This window comes from Pseudophryne corroboree, chromosome 4, assembly GCF_028390025.1.
Source record: "Pseudophryne corroboree isolate aPseCor3 chromosome 4, aPseCor3.hap2, whole genome shotgun sequence".
NCBI classification, from domain to species: domain Eukaryota; kingdom Metazoa; phylum Chordata; class Amphibia; order Anura; family Myobatrachidae; genus Pseudophryne; species Pseudophryne corroboree.
In genome coordinates this window covers 442,203,454-442,219,865 of record NC_086447.1, presented here as the reverse complement: position 1 = coordinate 442,219,865, position 16,412 = coordinate 442,203,454, and the positions used below count along the sequence as shown (strand labels likewise).

Here is a 16,412-nt window from a genome sequence, read left to right as displayed (position 1 = left end):
TTCTGTTCTTCTGGCTCTGCGAGGGAGACGGCGGCGCGGCTCCGGGAACGGACGATCAAGGTTAGGTACCTGTGTTCGATCCCTCTGGAGCTAATGGTGTCCAGTAGCCTAAGAAGCGCTACCTAGCTGCCGTGAGTAGGTTTGCTTCTCTCCCCTCAGTCCCTCGTAGCAGAGAGTCTGTTGCCAGCAGAAGCTCTCTGAAAACAAAAAACCTAACAAAATACTTTCTTTTCTAGCAAGCTCAGGAGAGCCCACTATGAGCACCCAGCTCGGCCGGGCACAGATTCTAACTGAGGTCTGGAGGAGGGGCATAGAGGGAGGAGCCAGTGCACACCAGATAGTACTAAATCTTTCTTTAGATTGCCCAGTCTCCTGCGGAGCCCGCTATTCCCCATGGTCCTTACAAAGTCCCCAGCATCCACTAGGACGTTAGAGAAAAACAGTTTTTTCTAAAACAAAACAAAAAAACAAAACATGTTTTGGGGTTTAAACCAAATTTTTTTTTTTTTGCATTAATGGTTTCAAAAAATGTAATCATGTATTAGAAACCTTGCTCAACCATGTTTTAATGCTTTCTAACATTAAGAATGTTATTAGGCTTTGATTTGATTTATTTTACATATTTCAATAACACCAATTTTTTACAGATTATTATTCCTATTACATCTAAATATATGCAGATAGACTAAACATATTAATACATACAAAGTACACTCATAGATGAAATTGAAAATAAGAATAAGTTTATGTTAAGTGTTAGTCTTATGCTGGCCATACATTAGAACGAACAGCATCAAATGCGACTCGTCTCACAATTTCCCTTGAACTCCCTGGCAGCCCCGGCCTCACAATTTGGTGTTTTTATGACACACGATGTGCAAACGATCTAACGATTGATCGCTCGCCCCTAACAAGCGATCATGTGTCTCACAAAATGTGTCCAGGAAAATATGCAAAAAATACTACACGATCTGCAAACGATAATGACAGATCATATGGGCTGCATGTATGATCAGAAGATACGACATACGACCCGTGTGACAGCGCATTGGATCGCAATCGTTCCCAAATACTGCATGATTTGCACACGATGCATAATCTGAGGTGTCCAAATTGTGCAATCGGACCTGAAATCGACCTAGTGTATGGCCAGCTTTACTTATTGCAATTAAATTAATCGGAATAGTAATACAAAATGGAAAATGCAAAAGCACGTTTCAGAGAAACACACACACACAAGGAGGAGTTAAGCATAAGCACTGGACATGTTACTGGCATTAAACACTTTAAATAAAAACAAATTTTTTTTAGAATAGGCTTTTTTTTTTAATAAGTCACAGCGCTGTGCCTGTAGCAGCAGCATAATAAGAAAAAACAGTCAACCCTGGGCACTACAGTTTGATGTAATGTGAATAAGGGACACTATCCTGTGATATAATGTGAATAAAATAGCCCTACTGTGTGGCATAATTTGAATCGGTGGTACTATTCTGTGGCCACGCCCATCCCAATAGGAACATGCGCCTTTTTTGGCATGCACACCATAGGCGCGAACTGTACCTATTTAGATTTTGGGGGAAGGGGGCACCAACGCTCTTGCTGGCAAGGGCACCAAAATGAGGATTGCTATGGGTGAGGGGCGTTGCTGACTGCTGCTGTGATCTGTGCTGCTGGGTGAAGGGTGCTACAGTATGCTGGGGATAGGGGTGTTGGGTCAGAGGCGGAACTAGTGGCAGTGCTAGGGGGCAGCAGCCAAAATCTTGCCTAGGGCATCAAATTGGTCAGGGCCGCATATTGGTGAATATGGTGAGTTACAGCTCTGATGTTGTATTTTATATGATAAAAGAAAGGAGAGCAGATGTTGTTTTAAGGAAGTGTACTAATTGTTAAAATATAACTTAGTGGGGTATTTATCCAAGCTTGGAGAGATAAAATTGTGAGAGGTAAAGTACCAACCAACCAGCTCCTTTTTTTCAAACACAGCCTGTAAAATGAAAGCCAGAAGCTGATTGGCTGGTACTTTATCTCTCATTTTTTTCTCTCTCTCCAAGCTTTGATAACAACCATCTTCCTCGGGCTCTATTTATTAGGAGTTGCAGCCAACATACAAAAATAAGAATTCATTATTGCTGCAATTACCTTTAATAAGGAATCTCTATTCTCCCAGATGTACCATTGGCAAGCCACCGGGTCAGGGTCCAATCCTGGTGACCACTGACTTACCCCTCAGCTGTGCTACTGCACACGTTGCAAGCCAGGGCCACTGGGGGAAGGGCTATTTTACCTCCTTGTGCCTGGTGTGAACTTACACCCCGGTATCAGCTGTGCAGTTACATTGCTAAATCTGCCTAACAGATATACTATAGAGATGCAAATGTTCAACTTGTGTAAGTTGAAGTAGTGATACAAATTTGTCCTTGGTTTTTCATACAGCAGCTACAATGTAACATAGAGAGATGCAATCAGAAACTAAGAACTTACCCTTCTCCCCCAACTTTCGTTATTTTTAGTCGAAAGTCTACTGAATTCATGTTTGGTGGCTTCCACTTCAAAATGTCATCACAGCGACCACCTTTGTATTTCTGTAATAATGAAAAAAGAAATAAATATAGAATTAAAAACAACGTGTCATACAGTGGATAGCTAACCTTGGACTGCTGTGTGTTCATGTGTATTATAAAGGCAACAAAAGCTGCAGACTATAAAACACATTTATATTAATTTTAAAATCCTTACAGAGAGACCAGATAACTAAATAAAAATACATTTTAGAACACTGAGAACACAGAATAAATTCCCTGCAATTAGCACAAAATCATTTGTTTGTTTATTTTCCAACTGCAGTAACAGACCCAGATATCACACTGAACTGCTTTAGTACCTGAACCAATGCCAGAGCTCATGCAAATTTATCATTTCAATTTTAATTTTGCCATACATGACAGACTAGATTGATTCCAACCAAATTAGGACAGCAAACGTATATGTATCCTTATACAGCAACTCTCTTTGCACCATTTGTTGCAAGACGCCTGGCGTAACTTACTGTATATGCTCTGCAATGGGTATCAATAAGTACTTTTTCCTGAATTTCACTTATAGGCCATAGTTCAATTAGCCACAGTAGATTGCTGTGGGCTAATTGATCCCCCAGGGCTATCCAATTAGCCCCAAAGCCAGAAGATATTGGGGATTTTTTGTCACCTACCGCAGCATCTTGGAAAAAAATCCCTGATAACTAGGGGGTTAACATGTGCAGCAGAGCTGTTAACGTGAGAATCCATTAACTTTTCATGGATTCTTCATATAACGCCCATTAGTACACTACTTTATCAGTTATTGTTAACACGGCTGTCGGATGAAAAAGGGAGTGCAATTGAATATCCATGGCCGTTAAAGCCATTGGTGGATTCAGAGGGGGGCGATTGAGGCGATGCCCCCCCCCCTAGCATTGTGCAGCTGTAATCAGCTCTCCGTCCTCCTGGCTCTTGGTGCGTACAGTGCTTAGTCGCGGGCAGCCATGGAGACCGTGACAGCGCAGAGTATAGTGCTGGCCGCCTGTGAGTCAATCTGAGCTCACGGCCAATCATGAGTGGTCATATCGGTGGCTCCTGATTGGCTGCTGGATGACATGCTCCGATTGGGTCATGGCCAGCGACACATTTAAAATGCCGCCGGCGCTGTCACGGTCTCCATGGCTTCCAAGATTGGCCCTCACAGGAAGCCGCAAAACTCAGCATTCATCCCGGCTGTAGTGGCTGCGGCTACATCCCCACCAAGGACTCACCAAGCCGCCGGCGCTCGGCAAGATGGGCGAGAGGAGAGAAAGCAGCGGCTATCAAAATCAGCACATGGGACTCACCAAGTTGAGAGACGAGACTGGAGCTGTGCGGAGAGGTGGACATTGCTAAAGTATGCCCTCATTGCTCACAGAAGGCACAAGTCTGTCTTTGGAGAATGTGTTCATGGTCCTGCCTCAAGAATAGGCATTGTTTCTATTGAGACAGACTCCTGTTTATACATAAAGGAAGGTTTTGTTTTGTGATACCTCTTTGCAGTTATAAAGTCGACAACTGTGGCAAAAACTAATTTTGGTAAAACCATACAAAGAAATTTCTGCCATCTGAACTCATTACCCACTGCTTGCAATGTATACATAGATTTTCTGCCACTTAAATCAGATAGTTATCCAGCTGAATAAGTGACACATTTTTTCAAATATATTTATTGTAACATATAAGGAAAAGTTTCAGTGTCATATACAGGCAGGCAGACTAACAGTAGCAAGTCACAAAGCTCCACAGGAAAAAATTAAAACAAACAAACAATATGAGGAATAATAGAGAGGTAACAGCATATTTATACCGACATTTAACAATCATTGCACATGAGAAGGAGGGGTTAACCACTCAAAGGGCTTCACAATTTTTGGAGTTGGATCCATCCCAGTATCTAAAGGGCGGAGAGCCTCTCTCTAGAGTAGTCATGTTGTACCAGGAGGTAAGACGAACTATACCACAAATAAATTCCTTGTCCTCAATAGATTGAGTAAGCACATACTGTAAGGCAGCCAGATGTCAAAGAATTTCTGTGATCTAGATTCTAAATCTAGAGAGCAGTCAATCCATTCCATCCTGTAAACACGTGCCAGGTAGCATGAGTGAAAGGGGGACGGGAGAAGACCATTGGGATAAAATAGTTTTTTTTAGCCACCGCAGCTATTTTGGCAAGTAGTAGCTTTGGTCCCTTTAGAAAGGCGAGGAAGAGAGCGATGGGTATAATATTTCCACAATGCCCACGGCACCGTGACCGCAAAAGGGATATTAAGAGTATCATACACATAGGATTGAACATTTGTCCAGAAAGCATGAACAACTGAACAAGACCATAAACAATGAAGAATATCAGCCTCAGGCCAGTGGCACTTGAAACAATTAGAGTTATCCGCCACTCCAGTGAAGGCCAGTACTCACTGGCCGATGCGGGAGAGATATGTGCTGAGCGAAACGCTCAGCACACATCTCTCCCGCCGCTCAGCACAGCGCGATGTGTGCTGAGCGTGCGGGGGGAGACGGGGGAGGCGCTCATTTCACCCAGCGGCAGGCCAATCTAGCACCAGCGATAGCGATGAGCGGGGCTGCGCGTCGCTATCGCTGTAGGGGTACACACAGAGCGATCAGGCTTAAAATCTAAGCATTCTAGTCAGATTGCTTAGATTTTAAGCAGCGATCGCTCCGTGAGTACCCCCCTTTACAAACCTAAGCCTTGGGGTGAAGTATGCCCTATGCAGAATCTTATATTGCATTTCAGCAAACGAAGAGGAGAGTAGCTGTTTATTCAAGGTAACCAAAGCCTTGACTATAGTTTGCAAGGGAATATCGGGGAAGGAATCCCTCCATTTGGCCATGCCCGTGGACAGGGTGGTAAGGTCAATGTTTTTTCTAACCTGTTCATATAATAAAGAAGTAGGGAAGGGGGCACCTATGCGGGTCCTAACTAAAACATCAAATGCAGTAAAATGGCTTGAGTTTTTCAGGTCAGCCAACAGTTTCACCACAAAACCCCGGCCTGGAAATAGGCGAATATGGGGATTTGTACATTAGGAAATAGCTCCTTAAGCCCGGCCAGGATGTGTGCCATGGAGATGCCAAGTCCTAAACGTCGCGTGTGGGCTACCTTTTTGGAAGTCACGATTATATAACAAAGGTGAAAAAATAGTGCGAATATAGGACAAACCCATACGTTTACGGGAAATAGACGCCAGGCCACACAAGGGTTATTTTATAGTGTATTAGGCTTAACCTCAACAGGTAAAGAAGGTGACGTGGTGTGTAAAATGGAAGGCAGGGAGCTATCAGTAAGAAAGCCCTGCTCGATATCTAGATTAACAAAATGTGAGGCCTCACCTACCCAGTCCAGAGCATACCGCAAATTAGATGCTATCGCATAATCTTGTATGTTAGGAAGATTAATGCCGCCCAACGATAATGGCAGTTGTAATTTCAAAAGGGATATCCGAAGGCGTTTACCCGCACATATGAATTTGGATAGCACCTTATTAATAGAGGCAACATCCTTTTTATTCAATAAGAACGGCAGCATCTGGACCGGATAGAGAAGCCTAGGGAAGGAAATCATCTTGTATAAATGGCATCTCCCAACATACGATAGCGGTAGATGTTTCCACCTTTCAAAATCTCTCAACATTTGGGATATGAAGTGAGAGTAATTGGCAGAGTATATTTTAGTGACTTCGCTGGGAAATTTCAAGCCTAAATATGACAAGTGATCCTGAGCCCATCGAAAAGGAAAATAGGAACCCCATCCCAATTTAGCAGCAGTATGTAGCGCCAAAGCTACTGTTTTATGAAAATGAATAAGAAAACCAGACACCTGGTGGAAATCAGTCAACATACTTTGCAGGGAAGGTAGTGCCTGTTTCGGGTTGCTAAGATATAGAAGTAAATCATCAGCGAAGGCTGATACTTTCACCTCTGTGTCGCCTAAAACAATACCCTGCCACATTGTGTCTTTAAAAAATATGCGAATCAAGGGATCAAGTGCCAGGTTGAATAATAGTGGCGAGAGGGGGAAACCTTGACAGGTACCCCGGGACAGTGTAAAAGGTGCCAAATTTAACCCATTAATAGTCAAGTGGGCTACTGGATGGGAATATAACATATTAAATATACCAGTAAATTTCAGGCCAAACAGTTGGGCTTGTAGTAGACGTGAAATATGGGACCAGGAAACTCTATCAAAAGCTTTATCGGCGTCGCAACTAACAATGATGGCATCCGTGTTAATGAGTTGGCGATAGCGGTGCATCGCTGCTATCAGAATACGTACGTTATGGACCGACGTTATTCCTTTTACAAAACCATTTTGGGCAGGATGCAATATTCTAGGGAGAAAACTCTGCATTCGTTGTGCCAATAATGTAGTAAATAATTTCAAGTCTTGATTCAACAAAGAAATGGGCCTGTAAGATTGGACCTGAGTAGGATGTTTGCCAGGTTTTGGGAGAACTATGATTCTGGCTTCAGTGAGTTGTTCACCAGAAAGCAAAGAATTAAATAAAGTAATCAAGTGGGGCAATAAGTTGTCTAGTAGGAGTTGGTAATACTCAGCGCCAAAACCATCTGGGCCTGGGGATTTATCTTTGACCAGCAATTTGATCAAAAAGGAGAGTTCTGTGTCAGTCACTGGGGCAGTCAAAAAATCCCTCTCATCATCCGTCAGGGTAGGTAAATCTGCTCTGGAAAGGAATTGGGCGCCCTCAGAAGGACAATCAGGCGGAGATTTATATAGCGACTGATAATATTCTCTAAATTGATCAGAAATACCAAATGAATCTGTAACCGAGGGTCCATTGAGAGGGTTGATTTGTAATATACGGGAAGGGGTGGTGTGGGAATGAACCAAGTTAGCAAGCAGTCTCCCCGATTGATTGCATCCATAGTAATATTTACTACGCTGAATATCATGAGCAAATTGGGCTCGTTCGGTACATAAAGCATCATAAGCTTAGCGGTTAGGTAGTGTTGACGAGAGGCAGCAGAGTCCAACCTCAGCATCGTATCATACGCCATTGTCAGCAATTTACTATGCTCTTCAATCACTTTTGAGAGCCGTTTCCATTTTCTGGCCACATATTCCATTATCTGACCTCTAACGACCGGTTTTGCCGCCGCCCAAAACAAATGAATATCATCAAGGTGGCCCGAGTTATCCTGTTCATAATTACAAAACGCAGCTACTAGGTGATTGCGAAAATCAGTAGATTTAGCTAGGTAGACAGGAAATCTCCAGTTATAAGAAGTTGTCAAAGGGTCCTTAACAGAAAGAGTAACCCAAACTGGCGAATGATCAGAAAGAGCAATAAGATTTATACCCATGTCAACCACCCTACTATACAATGAATCCGACAGCAACCAAAAATCTATGTGAGAAGAGGTATGGTGGGGGTGTGAGTAAAACGTATATTCTCTCGAGACTGTGTGTTGGCAACTCCATGGATCGCACAATTTCAAAGAGTCAATCAACAAAGCCAGAGAGGAGACATTCCCCTCCACACCCTGGCCAGAGGAGCGGTCCAATCCCCTAGAAACAACACAATTGAAATCGCCACAAAGTAGTATTTCACCCTGTGCCCAAGACTGTAACTTTGAGTATAATTCTGCAAAAAATCTCCTAGGGGAGCCCATGGGGGCGTATATCGCCGCCAATGTATACAGGAAACCCAAAAGAGAAAGTTTAATAAAAAGAAAATGGCCTTCCGGATCAGACCACGTGTCTTTAATTGTGTAGGGCAAGTGTTTTCTAAATAAGATCAATACCCCTCTACGTTTGGCAGTAAATGAAGCAGTTTTAAATTCACCCACCCACTGTCCCCTAAGTATATTCGGGTCTTTCACATCCCAGTCGGTCTCCTGTAAAAATGCATTGTCAGGCTTGATACGCTTCAAATATGATAATACCTTGCGTCTCTTGATAGGAGAATTGATTCCCTCTACATTCCAGGAAATACATTTTAAAAAAGATTGATTCCTAGTGGAGCTATCAGACGTATGAGCCATATTATCCTAAGCCCACTCTAGGCTAGAGAGTCATTAAAATATTAGGAAACAGATGATTCCAGCCCATCCCAGCGAGCGGGCGGGAGCAAACAAGTAAACACCTACAGTGTAGAGCCACACCTGCATATAAAAGCCACTCAAGAAAAACAAAAAAACAGATAATCGAGTTACAAAACATCTTATAACTTTTCCAAACCCAAGAGGGCTATCTAGAAGACTGCCAAAATTGATAACAGGAACAGTAGGACCAGGGGAGAAGGGACAGGGGGAATAAGAGTAGAGTATAAAATAACACTGTCAGTAGAACAGCGGTGAAATGGACATATAAAAACAGTGTGTGTGCTCCTAAACCACAAAATCAGTAGTAATACAAACAGTAAGCAATAGAACCCACAAACTTTAGAACAAGAGCTCTCAGTCGGCCACATAGTGACAAACAATAAACAATAAAAAACAAAGTAGCGGCAATGAAGATAAATAATAACTTTAAGGACTGGAATGAAAAAGAGGAAGAAAGACAATAATGCAAATATCACTACTCGGCGTCAGTCCTCATCCGATCTGAATGTTGAGGATCTTGATGAGAGTGAGTCCACGAAATTCTTGGCCGCTTGTGGCGATTCAAGAAAATCGGGTTTGCCGTTATGAAAGACACATAATTTTGTAGGGTATTGAAGTGAAAAACAGCAACCTAATTCAAACAATTTTTTACAGGCTGGGGCAAATTCACGTCTTCTCATAGCTACCAAATAGGAAAAGTCCTGGAACAGTAGCAGCTTTGCACCTTGGTAGCGAAGATCCGTACATTTTCGATAAGCCTCCATTAGACGCACTTTATCGGCATAATTCAGGATCCTCAAAATTACTGGGCGCGGGCGATCTCTGGAAATTTGCCTGTCAGGGCCTACTCGATGTACCCTTTACACCAACAACTTAGAACCAGCCGAAACACATCCCAACTCCTGTGGGAGCCACTCAGAAACCAGTGGCATCAGATCTGCATATTTAACTGACTCTGGGAGGCCTATAATGCGGACATTATTTCTACGATTTTTGTTCTCTAAACCTTCTAACCATAGAGGATACCGACTTCTCCTGATCAGTCAAAGCCGCTCTGGCCTTTTAGCGGCACTAGTTTCTGGTCTAATAACGAGGCCAGGAGAGTGGTGAGTTCCTGAGAGGTTAGAGAGCCAGTGATGGCAGGAGGACTAGCATCATAGGGCTGAACTCTGTCAGTGTCCCTCTGTCGGGTACCAGGAGAGGCAGATAGGGTGCCTTTACCACGGCCCCTGCCCGTCTGGCCACCCTTGGAACCCCGCGGAGGCCTGGCCACATATTTATCCATAATCACTGTGATGGTGGAGATAGAGAAAAATTGCTGGGTGCTGACAATGTAAATATTGTATTCCAAAGTAAAGCAAAACACTAGGTATTAGACAGGCTGGCCAGCGAGCGGCTGCCTATACCAGTAAAAGGTGCTGCTGATATCCCCGTCCGCTGCTCCCCACCTCCAGTAGCTTCAGTCCGAGCAAGGGGAGAGGTCTGGAGAGGCCGGGGGAAGTCTGTAACCAGGGGCAGTATAGTCACCAGGTGGTGGAAACACAGCCTGAGGAAGAGTATGGGAGAGAAATGCTGCTTACCCTGGAAGGCACAGTGAGTGCAGGAGCAGGAGATATCATTACAGCACTGGCACCCAAGGATGTAATTTCAGGCCCCACTGCCAGGTTGTTGCTGCCATCTATGGAGGCCCCCACAAGCATGCAGAAAAGGATGCACGCCGGCCAGCGTGCGGCCGAGTAGATCCGAACTGGAGGCCGCGGCATCACCCAGGAAGGTAGGCCGCAACCCGTGGGAACCGATTCCTGTGTTCCCCGGCTCCGCGCGCCTACCTCCTGGTGCCCCGTGCTGTGCTGGCCTGATGTAGGTGCGGGCTAAGAGCCTGAGCCCACCGTAGCTTCGCTCCCACGGTGGGAAAGGGAGACGGGAACTCGGAGCGCGGCGGCAGCACGTCTGGTCTCTTTGCCCGCTAGGCCGCGCCCCAAGTGACACATTTCAGGAATTAATTTTTTAACAGGATTTTTTATTTTAGTTTTGGGGAGATTTTATATTTAATGTTGTGCATAGCTTTATGTGAATGTTATATGTTTAATAAATGGACATTGCATTTTATATAATGTGTTTAGAATGTTTATGAATAGTGTGTACATAAAAAAAGGCTCCCTGGTGAAATCCCTTGATGGGTGGGTGGCTCTGGGGTGTCTTGCCCCCGGACCTGAACCCCTATAGTTAGTGTTAGGGACTTACCCAATGAGAGGCTACCTTGATGCGGTGGGTAAGCTCATAGCCCTGGCCAGGAATATGCTAAATGCCTCTGGTTACTACAGGTTGAGCTAGTGTGAGATTGTGCACCTGCTACTTTTCCTCTTTGTACACTTTACTAAGTCTCAAGCAGAGTAGCACTAGAGATGAGCGGGTTCGGTTTCTCTGAATCCGAACCCGCCAGAACTTCATGTTTTTTTTCACGGGTCCGAGCGACTCGGATCTTCCCGCCTTGCTCGGTTAACCCGAGCGCGCCCGAACGTCATCATGACGCTGTCGGATTCTCGCGAGACTCGGATTCTATATAAGGAGCCGCGCGTCGCCGCCATTTTCACACGTGCATTGAGATTGATAGGGAGAGGACGTGGCTGGCGTCCTCTCCATTAGAATAGATTAGAAGAGAGAGAGAGAGAGAGAGATTGTGCAGACAGAGTTTACCACAGTGACCAGTGCAGTTGTTGTTAAGTTAACTTTTATTTAATATATCCGTTCTCTGCTATATCCGTTCTCTGCCTGAAAAAAACGATACACAGCAGTCACACAGTGTGACTCAGTCTGTGTGCACTCAGCTCAGCCCAGTGTGCTGCACATCAATGTATAAAAGCTTATAATAATTGTGGGGGAGACTGGGGAGCACTGCAGGTTGTTATAGCAGGAGCCAGGAGTACATAATATTATATTAATTTAAAATTAAACAGTGCACACTTTTGCTGCAGGAGTGCCACTGCCAGTGTGACTAGTGGTGACCAGTGCCTGACCACCAGTATAGTAGTATATTGTTGTATACTATCTCTTTATCAACCAGTCTATATTAGCAGCAGACACAGTACAGTGCGGTAGTTCACGGCTGTGGCTACCTCTGTGTCGGCAGTCGGCACTCGGCAGGCAGTCCGTCCATCCATAATTGTATAATTATATACCACCTAACCGTGGTATTTTTTTTTCTTTCTTTATACCGTCGTCATAGTCATACTAGTTGTTACGAGTATACTACTATCTCTTTATCAACCAGTGTACAGTGCGGTAGTTCACGGCTGTGGCTACCTCTGTGTCGGCAGTCGGCAGGCAGTCCGTCCATCCATAATTGTATTATTATAATATATACCACCTAACCGTGGTTTTTTTTTCATTCTTTATACCGTCATAGTGTCATACTAGTTGTTACGAGTATACTACTATCTCTTTATCAACCAGTGTACAGTGCGGTAGTTCACGGCTGTGGCTACCTCTGTGTCGGCAGTCAGTCCGTCCATCCATAATTGTATTATAATATATACCACCTAACCGTGGTTTTTTTTCATTCTTTATACCGTCATAGTGTCATACTAGTTGTTACGAGTATACTACTATCTCTTTATCAACCAGTGTACAGTGCGGTAGTTCACGGCTGTGGCTACCTCTGTGTCGGCAGTCGGCAGGCAGTCCGTCCATCCATAATTGTATTATAATATATACCACCTAACCGTGGTTTTTTTTTCATTCTTTATACCGTCATAGTCAGTCATACTAGTTGTTACGAGTATACTACTATCTCTTTATCAACCAGTGTACAGTGCGGTAGTTCACGGCTGTGGCTACCTCTGTGTCGGAACTCGGCAGGCAGTCCGTCCATCCATAATTGTATTACAATATATACCACCTAACCGTGGTTTTTTTTTCATTCTTTATACCGTCATAGTCAGTCATACTAGTTGTTACAAGTATACTACTATCTCTTTATCAACCAGTGTACAGTGCGGTAGTTCACGGCTGTGGCTACCTCTGTGTCGGCACTCGGCAGGCAGTCCGTCCATCCATAATTGTATTACAATATATACCACCTAACCGTGGTTTTTTTATACCACCTAACCGTGGCAGTACGTCCATAATTGTATACTAGTATCCAATCCATCCATCTCCATTGTTTACCTGAGGTGCCTTTTAGTTCTGCCTATAAAATATGGAGAACAAAAAAGTTGAGGTTCCAAAATTAGGGAAAGATCAAGATCCACTTCCACCTCGTGCTGAAGCTGCTGCCACTAGTCATGGCCGAGACGATGAAATGCCAGCAACGTCGTCTGCCAAGGCCGATGCCCAATGTCATAGGACAGAGCATGTCAAATCCAAAACACCAAATATCAGAAAAAAAAGGACTCCAAAACCTAAAATAAAATTGTCGGAGGAGAAGCGTAAACTTGCCAATATGCCATTTACCACACGGAGTGGCAAGGAACGGCTGAGGCCCTGGCCTATGTTCATGGCTAGTGGTTCAGGTTTTTTGGAAGGGACATCCTGCGTGACACTGCAGTGCCACTCCTAGATGGGCCCGGTGTTTGTGTCGGCCACTAGGGTCGCTAATCTTACTCACACAGTCAGCTACCTCATTGCGCCTCTTTTTTTCTTTGCGTCATGTGCTGTTTGGGGAGGGTTTTTTGGAAGGGCCATCCTGCGTGACACTGCAGTGCCACTCCTAGATGGGCCCGGTGTTTGTGTCGGCCACTAGGGTCGCTAATCTTACTCACACAGCTACCTCATTGCGCCTCTTTTTTTCTTTGCGTCATGTGCTGTTTGGGGAGGGTTTTTTGGAAGGGACATCCTGCGTGACACTGCAGTGCCACTCCTAGATGGGCCCGGTGTTTGTGTCGGCCACTAGGGTCGCTTATCTTACTCACACAGCGACCTCGGTGCAAATTTTAGGACTAAAAATAATATTGTGAGGTGTGAGGTATTCAGAATAGACTGAAAATGAGTGTAAATTATGGTTTTTGAGGTTAATAATACTTTGGGATCAAAATGACCCCCAAATTCTATGATTTAAGCTGTTTTTTAGTGTTTTTGGAAAAAAACACCCGAATCCAAAACACACCCGAATCCGACAAAAATAATTCGGTGAGGTTTTGCCAAAACGCGTTCGAACCCAAAACACGGCCGCGGAACCGAACCCAAAACACAAAACCCGAAAAATTTCAGGCGCTCATCTCTAAGTAGCACCTCACTACCAAATTAAGGTGTGCAAATTAGGGCCCTTTTCCCTCTGAAATCCCTTGATGGGTCTGCACCTGTTTTTAGAGATGTGCGGCGGGCACTTTTTGTGTTTTGGTTTTGGATCTGTATCGCCGCTCGTGTTTTGGATCTGGATAGGTTTTGCCAAATCCACCCTTTTCAGGTTTTGGATCTGGATGCTTTTTGAAAAAAAACACATAAAAATAACTCAAATCACAGAATTTGGGTGTAATGTTGATTCTACGGTATTATTAACCTCAATAACATTCATTTCCACTCATTTCCAGTCTATTCTGAATATCTCATAATATTGTTTTTAGGCCTATAAGTTGCAACGAGGTAGCTGTATGACTAAGCTAAGCGACAAAAGTGTGCGGCACAAACACCTGGCCAATCTAGAAGTGGCACTGCAGTCCCATTGCACTAATGGCGGATTCCGGACACGCGTCTAACACCAGCATAGCTGTCAAGGCCTCAGTTATCCGATTTGGAACAGGGTATATATATATATATATATAGAGTCATATTTCATCTTCCTCGCAAAGGACTGTTGGACAGCCATTTGCTTAGTTGAAATAGTACAAGTAGTATTCCGACTTCCCCTCTGGGATGATGATCGACTCCCAGCGGCAGCAGCAGCAGTAGTAGGAGGAAATGGTTCTTGATCTTTCCCTATTTTATCCTCCAAATTTTCGTTCTCCATTATTTTTCTGGAGTCACATAACAAAATGCAGGACAGGAGAGCATACATATACACCACACTGGGCGAACCCTGTAAATATTATTTGGATTAAATATTAATAACCCCTTTATTTGGAGTAAATAATACTGGACTTATACAGCAGCACTGAACATATGGCAGCAGAGGACACCATCACTGTGACTGGACTGATGCAGCACAAGACACCACCACTGGACTGATGCACATAAAGACAGAGCAGGTCGCCACACCACTTTCCCGCACAGACAGACACTGAGGAGAGACACGTCCTCTCGCTACTCTCTCCAGGACTGGAGTAAAAATGGCGGCAACGCACGGCTCCTTATATGGAATCCAAAACCCGCGAGAATCCGGCAGCGGGATGATGATGTTTTGCCTCGTTCTGGTATCGGAGTCTGGAGGGAAATCCCGAGCCGGACACGGATCCGGGCTCGGGATGTGATGTTCGGTACGGTTCGGTTCACAGAGAACCGAACCCGCTCATCTCTACTTTTTATCCACTGAGCTCACCAGGGGTTTCTTGTAATTTTATCTTGCTTGTCATATCAAGTATTAAGGGGACCCTTGATTGAGCCATTTTGCCCCTAATTGGCAGCCACTGTGTGGTTTTGTCCTATCATATATTTCCTAACCAGCACATATGCCAGTGGGTCCCAAACTTTTTTGATTCACGACACTCTAGAGCAGTGGTTCTCAAACTCGGTCCTCAGGACCCCACACGGTTCATGTTTTCCATTTCACCCAGCAGCTGCACTGTGTATCACCAACTGTCCCCTTTCAACAATCTACAGGTGACCTGCAAAACATGAACTGTGTGGGGTCCTGAGGACAGAGTTTGAGAACCTATGCTCTAGAGTATCAGAATTTTTTAATGGCACCCCTAGGCCAAAAGTTTCTTATTGAGAAATTTAGAAAGAAATACAGTATAAAATAAAGTAAATTGTGTTTATATGTCATTCTTAGGTTCAGTTGTGTTGTGAGGGACAGGATTTGATTATGTTTGTCAATATATGTTACTAGGTGCTTCATCGCGCCATACGGGCGCTCTTCACACCGTCACAAAGGGCAACGCCCCCTTAACCCCTGCATGCCTGTCTGGTGTTCAATATTTGTATTATATGGAGTATTACCTGCATTCCTAGTTTTGTCAGTGGCTAAATATTGCACAATGAAAGGGCATCCGATGGTGAAGGGGGCATAGCCCCTTGCAATGGCGTGAACAGCGCCTGCAGGGCACGATATACAGAATGTAGCAGTTGCGGGGGGGGGGGGGGGGGGGAGACTGCGGTTGGGAGAGGGTGTATGTAGATGCTGCGGATGCGAGGGGGCATGGATGGGGAGGGGATTAGGAGGTGCAGGTTCAGGACAGGGGTGACGGGGCAAGGACAGGGGTGACGGGGCAAGGACAGGGGTGACGGGGCAAGGACAGGGGTGACTGTGCCAGGGCCAGGATAGGGGGGGGGGCAGGACCCGGATAGGGGCGGCAGGACAAGGACAGAAATGACAGGGGCGACAGGGCAAAGGCAGGGGCGACAGGGCCAGGACAGGGGTGACAGGGCAAAGGCAGGGGTGACTGGGCCAGGATAGGGGTGAGTGGGCCAGGACAGGGGTGAGTGGGCCAGGACAGGGGTGACTGGGCCAGGATAGGGGTGAGTGGGCCAGGACAGGGGTGAGTGGGCCAGGACAGGGGTGAGTGGGCCAGGACAGGGGTGACAGCGCCAGGACATTATACAGGGCACGGGAGAGATTGGTATTAGCGACAAAACAGTGATGACAGTGACAGATGTGTCTTACCGGAGTCACTGCTGCTG

General features: G+C 44.9%; 1 protein-coding gene across 2 annotated transcripts in view; it reads right to left on the bottom strand.

The window, feature by feature from the left end:
- The window catches only part of RNGTT (RNA guanylyltransferase and 5'-phosphatase), a 945,165-nt gene that overhangs the window by 218,605 nt on the left and 710,148 nt on the right, over window positions 1-16,412 (bottom strand). For both annotated transcript variants that reach the window (XM_063916923.1, XM_063916922.1), the window contains exon 13: window positions 2,482-2,582. In XM_063916923.1, coding sequence (XP_063772993.1) covers window positions 2,482-2,582 — 101 coding nt within the window. The remainder of the gene's footprint in view (window positions 1-2,481; window positions 2,583-16,412) is intronic.